Genomic DNA, 23424 nt, shown 5'->3' on the forward strand with positions numbered 1-23424 from the left:
TATGCAGCCAATTGAAATTAAGCTCCAATCTCACACCATGCACAAAACTCAACTCAAAGTGGATCAAAGACCTAGGAATAAAACCAGAGACCCTGTGCCTAACAGAAGAAAAAGTAGGCCCAAATCTCCATCATACTGGATTAGATCCCAACTTCTTTAATATGACTCCTGTAGTGCAAAAAATAAAATCAAGAATCAATAAATGGGATGGATTCAAATTTAAAAGCTTCTTCTCAGCAAAAGAAACAATCAGTGATGTGAATAGAGAGCCTACATTTTGGGAGCAAATTTTTACCACACACATATCAGATAGAGCACTAATTTCTAGGATATATAAAGAACTCAAAAATATTAACACCCAAACAAAACAAAACAAAACCCCAATCAGTAAATGGTCCAAGGAACTGAACAGACACTTCTCAGAAGATGATATAGAATCAATCAACAAATATGTGAAAAAATGTTAACATCTCTAGCAATTAGAGAAATTAAAATCAAAACTACTCTAAGATTTCATCTCACTCCAGTCAGAATGGCAGATATTAAGAATACAAACAACAATATATGTTGTCAAGGATGTGGGGGAAAAGGCACACTCACACATTGCCAGTGGGACTGAAAATTGGTGCAGACAATATGGAAAGCAATATGGAGATTCCTTGGAAAACTTAGAATGGAACCACCATTTGACACAGCAATCCCACTCCTTGGTCTATATCCCAAAACAGCATCCTACAGTGAAGCAGCCACATCAATGTTTATAGCAGCACAATTCACAATAGCTAAATTGTGGAACTAACCTATATGCCCTTCAGTAGATGAATGAATAAAGAAAATGTGGTATATATACACAATGGAATATTACATTAAAAGAGAATAAAATCATGGCATTTGCAGGTAAATGATGGAATTGGAGAATATTATGCTAAGTGAAGTAAGCCAAAATCTGAATATTTTCTCTGATATGTAGATGCTGATCCATAATGGGGATGGATGGAGAAGCATGGGAAGTATGGAGGAACTCTAGATAGGGCAAAGGGGAGGGAGAGGAGGGAGAAGTTTTGGGGGTAGGAAAGATGGTGGAATGAGATAGACATCATTATCCTAAGTACACATATGAAGACACAAATGGTGTGACTCTACTTTGTATACAATAAGAGACATAAAAAAATTGTGCTCTATATGTGTACTATAAATTGAAGTGCATTCTGCTAGACCTCCATAACCATCTTTAGTTGGGGCTACTACCTGTTTAGAACATCAGATAACCAGGTGGTATTTTGTTTATATTGGGATCTGTTAACATTGTCCTTCCCCTCAAAGGTGAGGTATTGGAACCCTACAGGGCACTACAGGCCTATAGGATAAACATGAGAATGCCTCAGATCCACAGAGCTGGAAAGGAAGATACCCGAGCAACATGGAAAGACAAGGGAAAAAACTGCCCCAAACAAATCAAGATACCACATTATTAGAATCCATGGCCAGAACAACAGATGAAATTACAGCGAAGGAGTTCAGGCTGCACATAATTTAAATGTTCTGTCAATTAAAGGATGATATAAGAGAGCAAATATGAGTAGCTAAAGATCATTTGACAAAGAGTTACATAAACAAATTCAGGAAGCAAAAGTTTACTTCAATAGGGAGATAGAGGTTCTAAAGAAAAACCAAACAGAAATCCTCGAAATGAAAGAAACTATGGGGTGGGAGCTCATAACCCACTTGAATCAAATGTATGAAATATGATATATCAAGAGCTTTGTAATGTTTTGAACAACCAATAAAATAAAAAAAGAAACTATAAACCAAATTAAAAGCTCAATTGAAAGCATCACCAACACATTAGACCTCTTGGAAGACAGGACCCCAGACAATGAAGACAAACTATATAATCTTGAAAAATAATGTAGACTGCACAATGAAAATGGTAAGAAACTATGAGCAGAACATTCAAGAAATATGGGATAGCATAAAAAGACCAAATTTAAGAATTATTGGGATAGAGGAAGTCATAGAGTTCCAAAGCAAAGGAATGAACAATCTAGTCAATGAAGTACTATCAGAAAATTTTCCAAATATGAAAAATAATTTGGAAAACCAAATTCAAGAGGCTTACAGGCCACCAAATGTACAAAATTACAACAGATCCACACCAAGGCACATTATAATGAAAATGCCTAACATACAGAATAAAGAGAGAATCTTAAAAGCCATGAGAGAAAGGAATCAGATTACATTCAGGGGAAAACCAATCAGGTTATGTGCAGATTTTTTAACCTGGACCCTAAAAGCTAGAAGATTCTGGAACAACATAGATCAAGTTCTGAAAGAAAATGGATGCCAACCAAGAATCTTGTAACCACCAAAATTAAGCTTTAAATTTGAGATTGAAATAAAAACCTTCCCTGATTAACAAAAGTTAAAAGAATTTACAACTAGACATCCTCAAGGCTACTTATGCTAAGCCCCAGGCCAACATCATTCTAAATGGAGAAAAATTGAAGACATTCCCTCTAAAAACTGGAAAAAGACAAGGATGCCCTTTTTCACCACTTCTATTTAACATAGTTATTGAATCAATGGACAGAGCAATGAGACAGATGAAAGAAATTAAAGGGATATGTATAGGGAAAGAACTTAAATTAGCACTATTTGCTGATGATATGATTCTATACCTAGAAGACCCCAAAAGCTCCACCAGAAAACTTCAAGAAATTGTAAATGAATTCAGCAAAGTAGCAAAATACAAAATTAACACCCATAAATCAAAGGCATTTCTGTTTATCAGTGACAAATCCTCTGAGAAGAAAACTACCCCATTTACAACAGCCGCAAAAACAAACAAACAAAAATCAAAAAAACTTGGGAATCAACTTAACAAAAGAGGTGAAAGGTCAATACAATGAAAACTACAGAACCCTAAGGAAAGAAATCAAAGAAAACCTTAGAAAATGGAAAGACCTATCTTGCTCTTGGATTGGCAGAATTAATATTATCAAAATGACCATACTACCAAAAGTACTATACAGATTTAATGCACTTCCAATCAAAATCCCTATGGCATTACTCATAGAAATAGAAGAAGCAATCATGAAATTCATCTGGAAAAATAAGAGACCATGAATAGCTAAAGCAATCCTTAGCAGGAAGAGTGAAGCAGGTAGCATCACTATACCAGACCTTAAACTCTACTACAGAGCAATAGTAACTAAAACAGTATGGTATTGGCATCAAAACAGACTGGTAGACCAGTGGTGCAGAATAGAGGACACAGAGACCAACCCACAAAATTACAATTATCTTATATTAGACAAAGGCACCAAAAACATGCATTGGAGAAAAGATAGTCTCTTCAACAAATTGTACTGGGAAAACTGGAAATCCATATGTATCAAAATGAAATTAAACTGCTATCTCTCACCATATTCAAAACTCAACTCAAAGTGAATCAAGGACCTAGGAATATGACCAGAGACCCTGTATCTAATAGAAGAAAAAGTAGGCCCTAATCTCCATCATGGGGGAATTGGCCCCAACTTCCTTAATAAGACTCCTATAGCACAAGAATTAAAAGCAAGAATCAATAAATGGGATGGATTCAAACTAAAAAGTTTCTTGTCAGCAAAATAAACAATCTGTGAGGTGAACAGAGAGCCTACATCTTAGGAGCAAATTTTTACCCCTCACACATTAGCACTAATCTCTAGGGTATATAAAGAACTCAAAAAGTTAAACACCAAAAAACAAATAACCCAATCAATAAATGGGCCAAGGACATGAATAGACACTTCTCAGAAGAGGATATACAATCAATCAACAAATATATGAGAAAATGTTCATCATCTCTAGCAATTAGAGAAATGCAAATCAAAACCACTCTAAGATATCAGCTCACTCTTGTCAGAATGGCAGCTATTATGAAGACAAACAACAATAAGTGTTGGCGAGGATGTGGGGAAAAAGGCACTTATACATTGCTGGTGGGACTGCAAATTGGTGCAGCCAATATGAAAAGCAGTATGGAGATTCCTTGGAAAACTGGGAATGGAACCACCATTTGACCCAGCTATCCCTCTCCTCGGTCTATACTCAAAGGACTTAAAAACAGCATACTATAGGGACACAGCCACATCAATGCTTATAGCAGCACAATTCATAATAGCTAAACTGTGGAACCAACCTAGATGCCCTTCAATAGATGAATGGATAGAAAAAATGTGGCATATATACACAATGGAATATTACTCAGCAATAAAGGAGAAAAAATCATGGCACTTGCAGGTCAATAGATGACGCTGGAGAAGATAATGCTAAGTGAAGTTAGCCAATCCTAAAAAGAACAAATACCAAATATTTTCTCTTATATAAGAAGGCTGATTCATAGTGGGGTAGGGAGGGGGAGCATGGGAGGAATAGGTAAACTCTAGATAGAGCAGAGGGGTGGGAAGGGAAGGGAGGGGTCAGGAGGTTATCAAGGATGGTGAAATGTGATGGACATCATTATTCAAAGTACATGTATGAAAACATGAATTGGTGTGAGCATAATTTATATACAATCAGAGATATGAAAAATTGTGCTGTATATGTTTAATAAGAATTGTAATACATTCTGCTGTTATGGGAGCAATCACTGATTTTCATTTTGATGTGAGCTACTGATGTGTGTGCATCTTCTGGCTGTACTGTAGGAATACTTCAATTCACTGGGAACATGCTCTCTTGCCTGTATTTTAGTAGTAGAAATCTGATAGTGAACCTTCTGAGACAAATTATGCTTGGTGTATTCTGTTGCTTTATATCTCATTTTAAATTGAGCAGTAAGGGAATACATTATTGTAGTTGTAACTTTGCTAATATATCTATCTAGAGACCTGTTGCCATTGCTGTCTTCAGTGAAAATTTTGTCCCAGGAAAGGCAGGATTGCAATTTTTTTTTCTAACAGAATGTATTGCTGTAGTGTATTCTTGGTTATCAAAAATGCTCATGTAGCTTTGGGATTTTGAACTGGTGAATATTCATGATACACAGAAAAGCCTGATTCACACTTTGATTTCAATCACACAAAATGAGATGTTGTATATGGACATGCAGGTTCTGAAAGGACACGTCCAGCTAAGCTACTTGTGACTCCACGACTTTGTTCTTTGCTTGTGTTTTTCTGTTTCCTATAATGTGCATATTAAATTTTAAAATATAAAAGCAGTTTAAAAGCTAACAAACCAGGAAACACCATTACAAATAAATGTTTATTTTTAATAGCACTTTTAATCTGAAGGATAAATTCTGCTTATACTTAGGCTCATAACATATTGATTTGTTTTCATTTCCTGACCTGAAAATTTGGCATATTTTGTGGATATCATGAAGGTTTCCCAAACTAACATAATTCTAGCTAACAGTTTTTAAGTGCTTACTAGGCGCCAGGCATTATTTCAAAGCCTAGATTAATTTGGAGAGAATTAGCTAAGAACTTCATTCCAGAAGTGGGAAAAGCTATATTGTGAGTTGTAAGATGTTTGAAGCCTCAATTATATCAAACCCCAAATATTATTCATTCTATGCATGAATTCAGCTGCCATGAGCTACTCACCATCTACCACCCAGCCTGGTATATAGGCAGCTCTATTCAGTGGGTGCCGCAAGCTTCGTCTGACAGAGTCTGTTCCTCCGTGAGCCCGCACTTTTAAGTTATATCTGCCATTTTCTGAATAAGATGTAAAATACCTGGAGTAGACCCCGTCATCTTTGAAAGAATCAGCACCTTATCATAGAAATGAAGAAATAAATGATTGTAAATACAAAGAGAAATTCATGCATTTTCCCAAACAACAAGCTGTGGCCTCTATAACATGTCCTCTCCACCAGGCTTCATATTTAGGGTTTGACCTTTTGGAGAATATTTCCATTATGCTCTGTCAGATCAAAATATTGTTGAATTGAGACTCAAGTTATTTTTATACCTTTATATCCATATACCACATATACACACATTTATATTTGTGTATGTATAATAAACATAAATACCTCATATTTTTATCATTTATCAATTTAAATATATTTTATGGTACTACTCTTACCATTTCTCTGCCATTTGCTTTGCTTTCACCTTAATTTATCTAGTCATATTAATTAATCTAGTCATATGTCATCTCTGTATTTAAATCAAGAAATGTCCACAGTAGGAAAAAAAAATGACTTAGTACAGGATCTAATTCTCACTCAAGCCAACTACTATTACTTGTTTTGCTTTATCTTCAACAACTCTTTCTTTTTCTTTTCTCTGGTCTTTGCTGATCCATTAATTTTCTGTTCTGACACAGAAAAATCCCATCTGCTTTTGGAATAAAAATTGGAGGATTTCAGGAACACTATTTCATAAGTATACTTCTTGATAACACTAGCATTCCTGTCATCTGTTATATTGCAAAACACATATCTTGTGGGCCATAAATTCTAAATCAGAGGGTATGAAGTGAAGTCCTTGAACCACCACTATCTGTATCTCTATAAGTGTAAAGATATTTAGACACGTAAATTTCTCATACTACCTAGGGAAGGGCCTTGGCATTCCATATTGTAATCAAACTCTCCAGATTATTCCCTGTATGCTAAAATTTGAGAATGCCTACACTAAGCCATTGTTAATCACCAATGTCTTCTTAGGCGAAGGCATTTCAAACTAGATACTTCCCCATTAGCTAAATATTCATCTGATAAAATGCTAAGAAATCAAACAAGATATAGATAGGTTTTATATACTGCAGATAGTTTTGTGGAAAGGGAAAGAAAAAGCAAAGGACAGTGGTGTAAATATTGTCATGCCTGAAGAAGGAATTGAGTTGCATGTCAGAATAATTTGCCAATTCTAGTTGAATACAGTATTATCAAAGGACTGAAAATTACATTGTGAGAGGTACTGATACAAACTGTAATAATTCAGATGTGTATCAAATTGCTTATTTCCTTGCTCACTGACCTCTTACCAGAAGGTTCTGTTGTCTAGGACCATCCAGACTCTGGAAAGGATCTATAAGCACCACACACCGATATGAACCAGGGAGACAGAAAATGACTTGCAAGTTCCCTGTTTTCTGTCCTTAAGACCTGGTATCTGATGCCCCAGTGGTGAGCCCTCCTCTTTGTGGTAACTCTGATAGCCCCTGGGCCTTGGCTCTAAAGATTGACTTTTTTTCCCAGCTCTTGGGAATTTTTCCTACCAGGAGCCCAGATTCTACCACTAGATCTCATTTGGCTGCTTGTGCTTCACCCTCCCTGAGCACACTTTCTTGACGATGTCCTCAACCTTCTGAATGAGATCTACTTAAATGATGACAGATATTGGTTGATAAACCAATGACAAACAATAATAATAACAACAAATAACATCTATTGTCAACATTTTGATTGTAGGCTTCATCTGATATAATTTCCTGCTGTTCCTTCATTCCATAGGATTCTGTCTTACTGACCTATGATGCCACAGGGACCCTTACCATATCCTGAGTTATGAAATATAGGCTTATTCATAAAACCAGTGAATTACCTGCACCATTGTCCAAAAGTTCCAAAACTTGTGTTTTTCCACTGTTTGATTCAATGATCGCAGTCACACTGGCTCCAAGAATGGGGAGATACCCTTGGAGAACTTGTGCATAAACGATCATTGGGCTGGGGAAGCTGTTTGTGTCTTTGTTCATTTTAGCATTCACTGTGATTGGAGGCACAGAAGAATTTGCTGCCCGAGAAGTTACTGTCATGGTTAGTGTTTCTGGGTTTGCTTTGGCCTGAAGACTGTAAGTCCAAGTGCCCACCTAAAATTTCCAGTGGAAAGATAATAAGTTTCCAGAGTCAAACGGTATCCTGATTCCCACTATGCAAATCTACAATAAATCTTAGAAGTGTGAGTATGATGAACAGGTTTTTGGTGGTTTGAGGTTTTAAAATGGTGAGAGTTAAGGTTCAGGCAGGTACTCTGATTATTGTCATGCATGGTGTCTATATTGTGTGACATCTCATCTGAAAAAAATAATTACTGGATAGTGTAGTCTGCCTTTGCCCTTATTCATTGACCTTAACAGCAGTCTGTACACTAACTGCATAGTGTCTTCCCATAGTTTTACCTGAAAGTTTTTGTTAGATTTTTCTTCTGAAGTAAGAGTTCTTTATTTATTTTTTCTGCCATTCACCACGGTCTTTAGGATTACAAAGGCAAGGAGACTGCATGGCAAATTAATTTTGTCGATGATATAATCATCAATACATTTATGACATAAAACAATTTATTTCAGCTTTCAAAAATTCAGAGAATGACATAAAACAATTTCAGCTTTCAAAAATTCAGAGAATGTCTAAAAGCTGATCACTTACCTGTGCAGTTCCTGGAATGCTGAGATAGGCCATTTTAGAAAGAGTGTCCCGTGTGAAAGCTTCTGTCAGTGTCCCATTGGGATTCCAGAGTGAAATACTGGGAGGCTGTTTTTCCCACGTGACGAGAAAGAATGTGTCCTTTCCCACAGTGCTATCAATTATTACAGTGTCATTCATCCAGGTATCATTGTTCAGGGTTAATCCCTTACTTTCGAGCTGTTTAGATATATTTTAAAAATTAATGACTATAGAATAGAATAATTTTATTTTTTTCTTTTAAAGATCATCCATGATTTCTCATCTGAATACAATCTTATACATGGCATGCCACCTTAGACTTGGGATCTTTCTGAAAGATCATTGGTACGTAGAAGTTGTTAGCTAGAATGTTGAAAATAGAGGGTCTGAGAAAAGAATAGGGTATAAAAGAGCTATAGAGCAGGAGAATGAATTTACAGTTGGGAACATGAACCAATTAATTTTTTTTTCATTTTTTTTGGATAAACACCCATGCCAGTCGTTAGTATTAAGGGGTACTATGGACAGAGATGGACTATTGGGGGTGTATATGTGTATGAATGTTTGTGCATGTGTGTGATTATCCTCAATTCCCCATCTACATGATGATACAAGATATAATGTTTATGTGTCATTAGAGTATTTGACAGAGAGAGTGAGGGCTTTATAAATATGGAGCATAAATCATTAGAAAAAAAGCTCTCATGGATATATTTTCCTCATCGGGAATCTTGAAATAGTTTTTCACACAGGATAGAGAATGAAGCTCTGGAGAGTAAATACAATAGGGGAAACTAATGTGTACAGGATGGAATCCTGAGAAAAAAACAATAAAGCATAGGATCTTCTCAGAAAGAAACTTTAAAGAAATTATTTAAATCTCTGTGGATAGCACTTAGTCTAGGAGAGCCAACTCTTTTGCTTTACTTATTATTTTTTAAAGTGACAAAATGGTATAAATTTATCATATACAACATGAAGTTTTGAAAAGTGTACACATTATAGAAAGGCTAAATCAAGCTAATTTACATGAGCATTACCTCACATCCTTGTCATTTTGTTTGTGTGTGTGTGTGTATGTGTGTGTATTCGTTGAAAGAGCTTAATTCCATTTTGAACAATTTTGAAGGATAAAATACATGTTATTAACTATCATCACCATATTTGTATGATAGATCTCTTGAACTCATTACTCCCATCTAACAGAAATGTTGTATTCTTGTCTAACATCTGTCTGAGTCCAACATCCTACCAGCCGCTTATAATCATCATTATACTATTTGCTTCTCTGAGTTCAACTGTGTAAGATCATGAACTTTTGTCTTTCTGGGCCTGGCTTGTTTCAGGTAACATAATGTCACAGAAGATCCAACTTGATCCACTCGTTACATGTTTCCTAGGTGGAGCCTTCTTAGAACAACAAGAAATCCCATTTCTGCTTTAGCTTACTCCACAACCCAAAATACCCTCATGCTGATAAAAGTAAGTGAATTCTACTTTGAAGCATCATTGTTATAAAAGTCTTCATCTCCTGTTAAGTGAATATGTCTTTGATTTAAGAAAGTATTACTATTGAGTTAAATCTCCAAACCAGTATGTACATATTCTAAGCCATAGGCGATAGCATCTATGCTCTTCTTATTGTTGGAAAATAGGTCTGTCTGGGTGATCATGGTAAGTTTTAATATAGACAGTGACTTGATGAATAGGAAAACGGAACACAGAAGTCTTGATATAAGGAGGTATGAAATAGACTTTTGTAAATGGAGAAAGAAGAGAAACAGATATTTTAAAAAACATTTTGATGGGAACAGGCTATGTGGACATTGTACATGGGATCTGAATTAAAGAACCAAAGCTTAATCAAACTTCTTGAATCTAAGTATCTAAATGTGGAAACATGTAGTGAGTGGATCAAGTTGGATCTTCTGTGACATTATGTTACCTGAAACAAGCCAGGCCCAGAAAGACAAATGTGCATGATCTTAAACAGTTGAACTCAGAAGCAAATAGTATAATGATAATTACAAGCAGCTGGTAGGATGTAGGACTTGGAGATATGTTAGACAAGGACACAACATTTCTGTTAGATGGGAGAAGTGAGAAATGAGAAAATAATGGTGCTATTGTGATATAGATGAGAAAAAAGTTGAGTTCAGAAGAGAGGTGAGTAAAATAAAATCCCAGCGAAAAATGTGGTTGAAGAGATAGGAGAATCCCTAGCCTTTCTTTCTTGTGTTTATTTCCAAGATATATTTCTTCTATTTGCAAATTAGGTGCTTGAGTTCATGTGTCTAAATTTATTTTATAACAGTGAAGTGTAAGGAAAGCTTGGAAACATGAGTTTTGTTTTAGTTTTTCATTCAAAATGGTTGTTTTATTTTGGGTGAAGTCTTTTGGTGGAAAATGGATGTGATTAGGTTTTAACATTATCCCTTAACCAAATTATATGGGAATATGAAAAAACAATCTTAGCTATCTCACCATTTATTTTACTCTTATCTTAGCACTTAATTTTGTTATAGCTAAAGTATATTTCTATCTATGGCAGAAGTTTTGATTTTAATTAAAAATTCACTTTGAGATAAATATAGAACTCAAAACTTAAGACTACCAAATTCTTCTGCTCAGTTATGGTAAATGCAAACACAAAAATCCCGAGTGGCAACTCTGACCTGAAGTGACTTCTGGGTGGGATCAGCATTTTCTGATGTAAGGGCACCAAAAGCATCAATAAGGCCATTGTTCACGGCTTCATCTGAAGCAAAAACATGCTTTCCTCCTAAAATATAAATGCATTAGCTAGTTTGCTTTCTTGAAAATGAGTAAATTTTAGTGATTAATAATATAATATTTTAAATAAAATCACAGTTTCAGTATGTATTATTTAAACAGACCAATGTCAAATAGCTATAAGATTTAACTCTGAAGTGCTAATTTAAAAATGTTATCACGAGGAAGCATAAGCTACTTTAATACCTCTAAATCAAAATCTCAGCTAGCTGAAATACATCAAATAATCATAGACTATGAAAGAAGATGTTACAATTCCACATGGTGAAGCTCACAGACTTTACATACCCCTTTAGGGTAATTTTTACTTTTATTTAAGATATAGTTGTAATGAAGTTGTTTTTTAGATTTACAAACATTATATCAGAATTAGTCAATTAGAAAGATAGTAAATAAATTAGAAAGATATTGATGTATCCTGGTAATAACTAACCAGAGATAGAATAGTAAGCAGTCGGGACAAATCCTAAAAAGTAGTGCTACTGAATGGAATATTTGGAAGAGGAATAAATTTTACAATGGCTATAAAAGCACTTTGAACATTCATGGTAGCAAAGGCCTCTAATCCCATCTACTTGGGAATCTGAGGTAGGAAAATTACAATTTTGAGCCCAGCCTTGGCAACTTAAGCAATTCTGTCTCAAAACAAAATAAAACACCAAAAACAAACAAAACAAAACACCGGAAAACAATGAGTTTGTACAACTAAAAGCAGGTTTATATTTGGTGTCATTAAAACCAATTTGATAAAATGGTACTCATGAATTATGTTTTCTTCGCTATTTTTAGAAGGCATTAAAACATGTAATTTATTTACATCATATCTGTGTATCTAAAATAATAGCTACCTAGTTAATATTTATCTAGAAACTTTATTGTTATTTGGATATTTTGGCTGAGCTGCTGTTAGTCATGACCTCCTACCTCACAGAGGGGCACCTATGCTCTGACCTTATAGGAACACTATTGCTTCCATCACATTGTCTCACATTATCATTCAAACATGATTTTTTTTTTTTTTTTTTTTTTTTTTTGCTCATGGCCTGATTATCTTCTCTCTCCCATTTTCCTTCCTGGAGAAATTTAACCCTTGTTCAAGCACCAGCAAAGAAGTCACTTCATTGTTCAGACCTCCTTGCCCTTATTCTCTACAACCTTAGGAGAACTTATGGCTTTTTCCCACATAGAAATTTATTCTTTGTTATTTCTCATGTTGTCAAGGAATGTTATCAGCTTATGTGATCTGATTTGTAGTGTCATTTGCCTTTCCACGCAACAGGATTCTGAGTTAGAACAGAGATTGCGTCTGGTTTGACTGGGATTTTCAACTCTTGGCTCAGCATCTGCAAACCAGGTGCTCAAGAGAAGTTGTTGAATTGTCAGCCTCTTTATATACATTAGTATTAAAGGTCTAGAATTTTCAGATCATGTTTTACCTGTTTCATTGCTCATCTGTATTACTGCTTTTTCAGCATCTGGCCCCAAAGCAATTAAATGAATGATGGCCCCACTCTGTTTCACAGCATCAGTACATCTCCCTGTAGTGCTGTCCTCCCCATCAGTCAGCAGCACTATTTCAGATCCATCTATTTGGGGGTTTAGCTTTTTAATCACCTGCAAGCATAATTCAGAACACAATTACCATCCTAGATCCAAAAGACCAATGGGAAATTAGAGAAAAATTTAGATGAATAAATGATAGTGTAAGGAATAGAGGTGTTAGTCTCTTTTAAAATCATAGAATCTGAAATCAACAATCCCTGGGGAAATTTAAACATTACCTTTTCCTGCCCCACCTCCATCCCTGCCTATTGAAGAGAACATTTACTCAAATGTAGGTAGCTGGGAGAAGGGCTTTGGAAAATCCTGCCTGGACCAAATGACAGTGGTATCTCAGCCTGGAAAATTCAGGTCAACTAGACACCTACAATATAATTGTGGAATATAGAAGTGATATTTTTCTGCTTTCTTTGACTGACTATCCTACATGAAACCTTTAGTGTATAGTGCCAATTGTATATACAGATGGATACATTAAGAATCCACCTCAAGAAAGGGAACAGAGGGAACAAACAGGAAGTACTAGAGTCTAAATTGGAGCAAATTTTATTTCATCCTCGTATAATTTTGTCAAAAAGAACCCTAATATTATGGGTAACTAGAATGAACTAATTTGAAAAATAGTGTCCACTCAAAATAAAGAGTCTTAATTTCAAATTAGAAAACTCTTAGCGTACTTTTCAAAAAGATATGTTCAATTATAAGCATGTTGAGGTTAGGGACGCTGTATAACTTTATTTTACTCTTAATAGTAACTGGCATAGAACTAAACATATTAGTGGTATTCAAAAGACATCATGAATAATAATTGTTGATTTTTATTTGCAATTGAATTGCTTTCCTAAAAGTCCAACAGTTTGAACCTTGGAGCTCTAAATGTAGATGGCTGTGTAAGAGGATAAAGAGAACTTAGCCTGGGATAACTATTATATTTCAACTTCTGTGACAGCTTTAATTAGTGGTGGCCTCTTTGAGCACCATTTTGGGAAATTGAGAGTAGACTTCAAGAAAAAAAAGTCAGGTTATCAGTGGCTTTCTTGTTCATGGAGTGGAGGTATGCATAGATTTATAGAATAGGTTTTAGAATGTAGAATCCCTAATAAAGTTCATATCAAGGGGAAAAATCACCACCCTCATTATGATTTGTTCAGATTCTGAGTCAAAGAGACTTATACATATTGTAATATATGAAAAATATACTCAGATATGCATTGAAATGAAACTGAAGAATAGAGGAGGCTATATACATTTATGGTATTTATACTGCATTCATAACACACTACTCCCTCACATGTAAATGCAAAATGAAGATCCAAAGATGAAGTAACATTCTCTCTTCTTCATCTCTCCTTTTTTAAATTAGTATATTCACTGAGCATTTGCAGTGGGTCAGCCACTATGCTGGAATTCAATAGGAACTATTGCTCTTGCATTCATAGAAAAAATTCAATTCAATTCAATAATATTTACAGAGTTGCTGATACTGAGGAGATGTAAAGAAGAGTAAGATAAACACAACAAATATGTTCAACAGAGTACTCTGTAGTTCAAGAAAGATGACAAAATATTAGAGATATCCCTTTTACTGAACATCAAATATGTGTTAACTATGTTTTATATGTTATGTAATTTCAAGCCCAAGCTCCCAAACTGTCTCCACATTACCACTCTTGCTCCCTACATGTGGTTTTACATGGGGCAACAGGTCACCTTCATAAAACATAAATTGATAACCAGATTCTGATGTTTCAAGCTCTTCAGTAGCTGTTTGTTATTGTAAAAAAAAAAAAAAACGTAAAAATCTCTCATACTTTTGAAGCTTTGAGTTTAGCCATAATCTAATTTTCCAACCACATTTCATACCCCCTCATTTGCTATTCTCCAGTGCCACCAGCTTCTACCATTTCTTGCAATAATCCATCCCCAACTCTATCTAAAGAACTTTGTACTCTCCATTCTACATGAACCATTGGCTCTTTCTTATCCTTCAAATCTTACTTTAGATGTCACTTTTTAGGGAAGGCTTCAATGGCCTCTTTTTATGAAGTGATTCCCTCCTTTCCTAGTTACTCAAAATCATATCACCCTGTTGAGTTCTTTCACAACACTGTCTCCATAATGTGCATTACTGTTTGTATTCACCTATATGGTAAAATCTGTTCCCCATGGATATAGCAAACACCACAGAGGGAAGCAGCTAGACATTAAATGCATGTTAAATAAATGAAAACATGAACAACCTTATGTGCTGGCTTTCATTATCCCATTTTACTAAGGAGGAAATCAAGGATTAGAAGGGTCGAGAATCATGCTTAGTGTCACAAAGCTAATAGTGACAATTGTGATTTGAATGCAGACCTTTATTTGATAAACCTATACTTAAAAAGCCATGTAATTCATAAAAGAGACTCCATAGGGCTGTGTAGGGGCAGTAAAAGCTAAAAAGAAAGAGGATTTTGAAGAAATAGTAGAATTTTAACATGTCAAGATGAGAAAGAAGAAACCGTTTTAGGTAGAGAAATTGCATGTGCATAGGTACAGGGACAGCTAGCATACAGGGGGCTTGGAGAAAAATGTGTACTATGAGTTTGTGGGGCATAGAGCATCAGGAGTGGAGAACTGAGAAAAAGGTTGGGAGATAGAAGAGGGCAGTCTTAGCCTTAGGAGACTATGGAGTAATTTCAGACTGAGGAATTCAGATTAAATTTTTTAGATTGTGAGGGGATGAAGAGGGTTTCTAAGAAGGAAAATGACCCAATTGACATTAATGATGTGTTCAATATGACCATTTGGATAAAATTTACTCTATAATACAGCAAAGATCATTCTAAGTATGTAACTATATAAGTTCACATTATTTTCATAATAATCCTATGAGTAGGCATTCCTCTGTCCTCTATTGTTTAGATAAGGCATATAGAATCCATAGACGCAAAAAGTTTGCCTCAGGTTACAAAGCTAATAAACAGAGCTAGTACTCTGATACTTACACTAGATAGGATTAATAGTCCCTATTCCATCTGTTTTAATAAACAAGCATCAGTTTGCCCTGTCTGAATGCCACATAAACTAAAAGGAGAACTGGCCCAAAGTGGAATCATACCAGGTAATTTGCTTCATTGCCCCCAAAGTTGATGGCTTTTGTGCCCACAAACTATTATTTACTTAATTGACATTTATTTAACACCAACTCTTCTATGAAAACAAGAGCAAAATCTCTGGTCTTATTGGTCATATAATGTAGTGGCATTTTTATACTTATTTTTTTCCCTATATTTTATTCATTGATTCACTGATCCATTAAAAACCAAGTGGATTTTTTTCTGTGTGTTCTGTGCCTTTTAGAATAAATTATGTTAAAACTAGGCAAAATGTATGTGCAGCAGCATTTTGTGGTAAAACATGCTGAAAATAAACAAAGAAAAAAGGAAAAAATATATTTGCAGTATGATTTTCACCTGAAATGCAGTTGTAATTCCAGAGCAGATGGAAGTTCCTCCAAGAGCTACAGTAGGTAAGCTCCCCAAGAGCTTGTTTTTTTCGCTGTCACTTTTTATTTGGATTAGCTCACTTTTAACACTGGCTGCACTATCAAAGTGAACCATCCCTACCCAGGATCCATTTTCAACAGTCTGTAGTAGGAAATATTTTGCTGCTTGATTCATTCGATCGAGGCGAGTAGAACTCTGAGAGGAGAACTGAAAAAAGACAAGAAAACAATCAAGTGGTTTTCATATAGAATATAATAGCAGATCACACAAAATGAGTGGATAAACTTTATTGGTAAGAAATTTCTATAACTATTAATTGGTATTGTTGAAGAAAGCAATTATTTAATTGGTGAAATTAAAAAATATGGTTATGTCTGTTAAGGAACACATACAGAATAGTAAGGAGCTTAGATTTTTCAATTAGGAATGATTCCTGCTGCTAAGTTAGAGGTGGAAGCTAGGGAGGAGATTGAGTTGCAAGTGAAGATACACATTTTATAGCCTCTCAGATTCCTCCTGGGAGCCTCTGTGCCTCTTGTCCTAGGATGAAATCACACCCCAGAACTCCCAATCCAACCAGACTATCTCGACCTCCACCCAGAGCTCAAATGGTCCATCTACTAGGGACTAGTCTTCCCAAAATGCAAAACTTACTTGAGCTGCAGTAAATGCTGAGAAGCCCAGTCCCTCCCTCCCTCCTTTCCCTTTCTCTTAACCTTCCCCACCACTTATTCATCTATGGATTAATTTGAATTGGTTCTTTGGTAACACTTCAGGACTCACATCCCTCTTCCTGGTATTGGGTTTTTGAGGATGTATACTTCTTTATAATTTGTCCTCTCCATCCCTCCTCACCACACTCAGAGGGTTCCTCTCCACAACCACACCCAAGTTTCTCTCTGAACTTCCTGAACAAATTACAGGGAAAAACTTCTACACCCCCATATTTGAGTATTCTACACCACTTTGTTTCTTTGCTTTGACTTTAACCCTGTATCTGCCAGCACCCTGTTTAGGGAAGACTCCTCAGCTGCCAATCAGGAGCTTCTTCTTTTCTCAGTGACATTTTCTGGTCACTGTACAGCATTTTGGGCTGTTGTACAGCATTTTGCTGCTCTCTTTCTGGAACTCTGTGTTATTGTGGTTCATTTCATTAATCTGTATCTTTCTCTGCCCTTTTTTAATAGCCCCCCTTTCCCTATTTGCTGAAGTTTTTATTCCTGGCCTGCAGCATGCATGCTCTGTCTGCTTCAAACTTGCTGTCCTCTGGGTGCTTTATAACATTGCATTTGCTTATTAATAGTCCATTCATTTCGACAATTTTTTTATTGACTAACCCTACATGATAAACTCTGTTCTAGGCCATGGGGATACAAAGATACATCAGATAAGGTTCTACTTCCTAGAAGAGCTCCCAAGCTAGTTGGGAAAGACACATTAGTTTCAATATAATATATAGTAAACAGACGTATTCACAGGCAGTGTTGCAATCAGAAGAGCATATAACAGCCAATAAATCCAGCCCATCTCCTGAGTGAGTGCTTCTCCCAAATTTTGTAGAATAAATATGACTAATCCAGGTAATGAGAAAAATTTTTTCTATTGGACTCTCAATTTCTGAAGGACATGGACATATATTCTCGGAGTCCAATACAATGCTTTCTATTCACCAAATGATCATGGAATGAATGGCTACAGCTATATATTCTTTTTTTCCCCACATGATAATACATTTTATTGCCCCAGGAGAACTATTAGTACTAGATAGCCTAACCAGACTATCTGGACCTCTACCCAGAGCTCAAATGGTACATCTACCGGGGACTAGTCTACCCCAGCATTTACTGCAGCTCAAGTAAATTTTGCAACTATTAGAACTAGATGGCTTGCTTCACAGAACTCCTGTAGGACTAGAGAACACATAACCATGGCAAAACAAAAGGGTCTCAACTTGGACTGGTCACAAGTGCCCTCTACACTCCTATGAGTGGAAACAGCCCAGCAGGTCAGGACAACAGCAAACTCAATCTGAATGAGTGGCAATCAAGGCCCCTGTGGTATGCTGGCAGGGTGAAAAGGGGCCTAAATGAGCTACTGGTTGTGGAAGAGAATCAGGCAGCCAGAGGGAGAGTAGTACCAGAGGAAAAGCTGGGCTCCCAGGAAGCAGCACACACAGGCCAGGTGGAAGCCAGCTGCAGGCAGAGAAGGAAGCAGGCCCTCACTCCTATATGATGCTTTTTGTGTGTGTCTTCAAGTATAAAGAGGTCACTTGCACAGTTGATACAAATAAGATAAAGCCGTGTTCAGAATTCTGCTGATTGTTTTTGTTCCTTGAACTGGAATGGGGTTTAGCAACCACTAACCCACTCTATCTCCATGTCTCAAGCATTTTCAGTACAAGGACCATGGTTTAAAACAACTTCATATTTCAATGTCTAGTTTTAATTTTCCAGCTAAAGACTTATATCTTCCCCTAGTAAACATCCATTTTCTGGGGAAAAATGGATATTCTTATGTTATTAGGTTATTAGAATATTCTTAACTCTTTTGTCATCTTTCTTTTGCTACAATAATGTTGCAACATCATGAGCTCATGATTACAGGAAGTGATGGTATTTTATGTTACTATGTGATTTAGAGCAACCCAGGTACAGATAAAGTTCTGTGTGTTCTTAGCATTTGATTATTTCCATTCCCACATTGAGAAAATATGGATCCATAAACTTACAGACATGCTTCCAGACTTATCAAGAACTAAGCACAGAATTCTTTCACTGATCCTCAACAATGAGAACACAGGTGGAGGAGGTGGTGCTGCCATGGGTGTAGTGTTTTTAAAATCCTCAGAATTGCTGATTACCTCCCAGGTACTTCTAAAATTGCACTTAATGTTTTGTAAACTTGGAGCTTCTTGGTTATGGTTTTCTGCATTACAAAACTCCAACACCTAAAAGATTAATGAAATAAAAAAAATAATTTACTATTATTATATGCACTAAAAAAGTCTAATTTCAAAACTGGAAAAAATTTAAAATATGTTCTGCAAATACACTTTTACTGAATAAAATGTAATTAATGAGAATCAAGTAGTTTTACCACAATAGTGATAATGATAACAGGTTATACTATTTGTGTGCTTACCATGCACCAGCCAATGTTCAAAGAACTCTATGTTATTATATTTAAGCCTTACTTCACCTGGACAGATAATTTAAAATAGGGTATGTGGGGCAGGGAATGTAGTTCAATGGATAGAGTGCTCATCTAACATGCATAAGGCCTTGGGTTTGACACCCAGCACCACAAAATAATAAAAATAAAAATGAATAAAACTAGAAATGCCCTTTGATTATAAATTCTGAAAATCATGATTGGCATACTTACAGAATCAATGCTTTGCATGAACATTATGGATGCTTTTTCTGTTTGAACTTTATTAGGGAAGAATTGACAGTCCTTTCCATACAATTTTGTTGTAGAATTAATTTTGCATAAGTTCTCTGTACAACTGCCTCCTTGACACTTATAAACTCTATTTTTGCCAGTGATACCTGTGGAACACCTGAAAAATATGTGACAGTTAATTTTGAGGCATTTTAGTTATTACTGTTTGCACTTGTGTGACAAGTTCCTATCCACAGGTGGACATGTATCATTGATTGGGCACCCAGTTTTAAGTGGATTCCCCAACCACTTTATTTTCTTGATCTTAGAATCAAGCAGATAGTCTTTAATTCACTGTGATGCTAGATTGACATTCTAAAATGACCTCTATTCATTTCCAAGAAGTTACTAATTGGCTTCTTAGAGCATTTGGTTTCTTATTTAGCCCACATTTAGCAGTACTTTTGTTTACTTTATACAAACAGAAATAATTTTGATCAATTTTGTAGTTAGTCCACTATGTAGTGTACAATTTTAGTTTAAATGAGTTCTGGCCATTGTGGTAGACAGGTGTAAAATACACCAAAATGCCAATCAAATAATTGCCATCAAAGTTATGTGTATTTTAAATAGAAAACCAACTGCACTAAGATATATTTCCATAAAAAGAGTCAGTTCTGTAATATAGCACCTGTTATTTGCAAAAATGAGAAAAAATGAATAATTGTGGTTTGAAAGAAGGAAAAAAACAGTTAAAAGTCTGAGGTCATTAGGAGAATATAAGTATCCATGCCTTGTTGCTTCAATTTTCTTTGATGTGCTGTTGTAGAAAGGCTTCTCTTCATTGTACTCATCAAACACTCCCCAGCGGAGATGAGCCCACTCATGGACAAACAATCTACCTGTAGGAAATTATTTCAAATGCATGATCATAATTCAGGTGAAAAATTTTGTATCTCAAAAATTTTAAGAAGATCTTTCCATTACAACATATATTTTTATTGAGGATTTCCATAACTCCTAATATTTTTGTTTATAAAAGACCCAGTGGTATTAAATGACTATACTGTTAAATAGTATATTATCTTTTTATTCTACAACATGTTAAATCAATGAAGCATCTATGGAGCATATGCTATCATCAAAGTAGACAAATATTTGGGGTTTGGTAGCTTGGGAGCAAAAGATATTACATAATATAATGATTTATGGTTCTCTAAACTTCAACTCTACCAACAGTACAATCAGATATATGATAAATAGTTTGTATTAAGATACCATATGATATAATCTGGAAATTTTGTCTAAAAATGCTCTTGAGAGAGTGGTAATGAAAAAACTTGGAAACAGTATTATAGACCACAGAGAATTCTGGGGGTGTCAAAGTGAAGTGATACATTTATGATACATGTAAGCACTAATTATATAAAACAATTATTATTTTTATTTATATACATTAAATGAAATATTGAGTATTTAAAAAATAAAACCTCAAAAAATTAAGGACCTAAAAAATGAAAAGTATAGACCTCAAAATATGGTTCTGGACCAGTAGCATCAACATCACTGGGGAGCTTGTTGGAAAAGCAGAATCTCATTCTACTCATTCTACTAAACCTACTAAATCAAAGTCTGGATTTTAACAATATCCCTAAATTATTGTTTATGCAATAAACTTTAAAATTTAAAACTTTATGATTTTCTGGGGAAATGAGACCTGGCTCGTGGGAGTAGAACTATAACCTTCAGTGTGGGAGGGAAAAGCCCTCATATCAAGTCCTACTACAGGATTTTGGTGAATTTTAAGAAAATTTAAAACTCCCTGCATCTGTGACTATCTTCTAAAAAATTCCACCCTCAGCCTTCTACCCTCCTCAAGTTGCTCTACGTACCATCCACACCTTAAAAACAGTCCTTCTGACTTAGGATTCCATTGCCAGTGACATGTGTCATTTCAGCTTTCATTGTTCTTATTTCTAATAGAATTTCTCTCTCTCTCTCTCTCTCTTTCTCTCTCTCTCTCTCTCTTCTTCTCCATGTGTGTGTATACACATTTGCACTTTCAATATCTGTGTGGCAGCCACCAGCCATACTGTGTTAGTTGCTGCCTGGTTGGTCCAAATGATCTTTCTATACACTATACTTTCGTAGTTGTTAATGAAATTATGTAGATTTTGAAGGCTCTCTTCCTCATCCTATTTTTCCAAAAGCCTTGTTGTTTTTAGGGCAAGGTTTGGAGAATGTGAATTTTCTTTTACAAACACATACATCAAATGACATAACAAACTCCTGTCTAAGAGGAAGGGTGGAACTGTCAATAATAGAATAGATCTAAATTATGGGATATGAGGAAAGATCAAGAACTGAGATGGGGACACTGGATGTAAAAATTGGAAGTCTTTTCTATGACCAGTATAAGGTGGACATGAATTTGGGTGATAAAACAAAAAAGGTAGTGATTTATCATATATAAATAAAAAATTAATTAACAAACGGCAGTTAGTGGCTTCAATGAGTTTGTTCACTCCAGGCATCTGATAATTGATGGGAGTAAGGAGAGTGGCTAGAGATTCTTGACAAAAATGGTAGAAGCTTTGAAATAGCTACTATGGGAAATGAGAAAGGTAACTGAGAAGAGCCAAGTAAGAATACTGTTAAATAGACTTGAGAGCATAACTGAGCTTAGAAACTGTGTGTTTGTAATGATGCCAGTTAGTGTTATGTATTCCTTAAACAGTCTGGGAAACAGGTAACAGGAGCCAAAAAGAGACAGACAAGAGCATATAGTGCAGGAGATGGAAGTTAAGGATAATAGTGGCTGGGGGATTGAGCTATTTGTATTTGTGGCTCAAGTGACTAGATTTGCTGAACATGTCAGGGTAGAAAGAAATTACACTTACGATGGTGTGATATTTTGGGGAACCAATGAGAACAATTCTTGTCAGGATAATGTGTGGAAGAGAGGTAAGATTGGGATGGAGGGGATGATAGAGCTTTCAAGGTTGGACAGAGGAACTGGTCCAGGTATTGATAACTATCTCTGGCTGTGTTGGCAGAAACAGAGACTAATGAACTTTCACTGAACAGGCAATGGGAGAGGCAATTATAGGGTATGGGGTTACATGAAAGTTTTCACTGAATAGTGACATGAGAACTGAACTCTCATTTAATAGTGATTTTCATTTTTGTCTGGAAAATAATTGCTTTCATTCATCTGAATAAATAATCTTAACATTTAGAATGAATTAGATGAAATTTCCATTTTAATAGGCCCAAATGATAAACTATAAACAATTTCATTTGATACAAGCAAGTAGTTTAAATAATTTCAGCAACTAATAGCCTATGAAATTTTCTCTTGAAATAAACAAATGGGACTTAAACTAAAAAGTTTTTTCTAAGCAAGAGAAACAATAAGAGAGGTAAATAGGGAGCCTACATCCTGGGAACAAATCTTTACTCCTCACACTTCAGATAGAGCCCTAATATCCAGAGTATACAAAGAACTCAAAAAAATTAAACAATAAGATAACAAATAACCCAATCAACAAATGGGCCAAGGACCTGAACATACACTTCTCAGAGGAGGACATACAATCAATCAACAAGTACATGAAAAAATGCTCACCATCTCTAACAGTCAGAGAAATGCAAATCAAAACCACCCTAAGATACCATCTCACTCCAGTAAGATTGGCAGCCATTATGAAGTCAAACAACAACAAGTGCTGGCGAGGATGTGGGGAAAAGGGTACACTTGTGCATTGCTGGTGGGACTGCAAATTGGTGCGGCCAATTTGGAAAGCA

At 35.6% G+C, this 23424-nt stretch overlaps 1 protein-coding gene across 2 annotated transcripts in view; it reads right to left on the reverse strand.

The window, feature by feature from the left end:
• Positions 1-23424, reverse strand: part of LOC107158269 (calcium-activated chloride channel regulator 4-like) — a 31208-nt gene that overhangs the window by 2146 nt on the left and 5638 nt on the right. For both annotated transcript variants that reach the window (XM_015504731.2, XM_015504732.2), the window contains exons 4-12: positions 20411-20519; positions 19618-19795; positions 18962-19180; positions 16201-16428; positions 12619-12796; positions 11065-11171; positions 8372-8587; positions 7548-7815; positions 5595-5765 (exon numbers count right to left, since the gene is read on the reverse strand). In XM_015504731.2, the coding sequence (XP_015360217.1) occupies positions 5595-5765; positions 7548-7815; positions 8372-8587; positions 11065-11171; positions 12619-12796; positions 16201-16428; positions 18962-19180; positions 19618-19795; positions 20411-20519 (1674 nt within the window). The remainder of the gene's footprint in view (positions 1-5594; positions 5766-7547; positions 7816-8371; positions 8588-11064; positions 11172-12618; positions 12797-16200; positions 16429-18961; positions 19181-19617; positions 19796-20410; positions 20520-23424) is intronic.

The sequence above is a fragment of the Marmota marmota genome, unplaced genomic scaffold, assembly GCF_001458135.2.
Source record: "Marmota marmota marmota unplaced genomic scaffold, marMar, whole genome shotgun sequence".
Taxonomy (NCBI): Eukaryota; Metazoa; Chordata; class Mammalia; order Rodentia; family Sciuridae; genus Marmota; species Marmota marmota.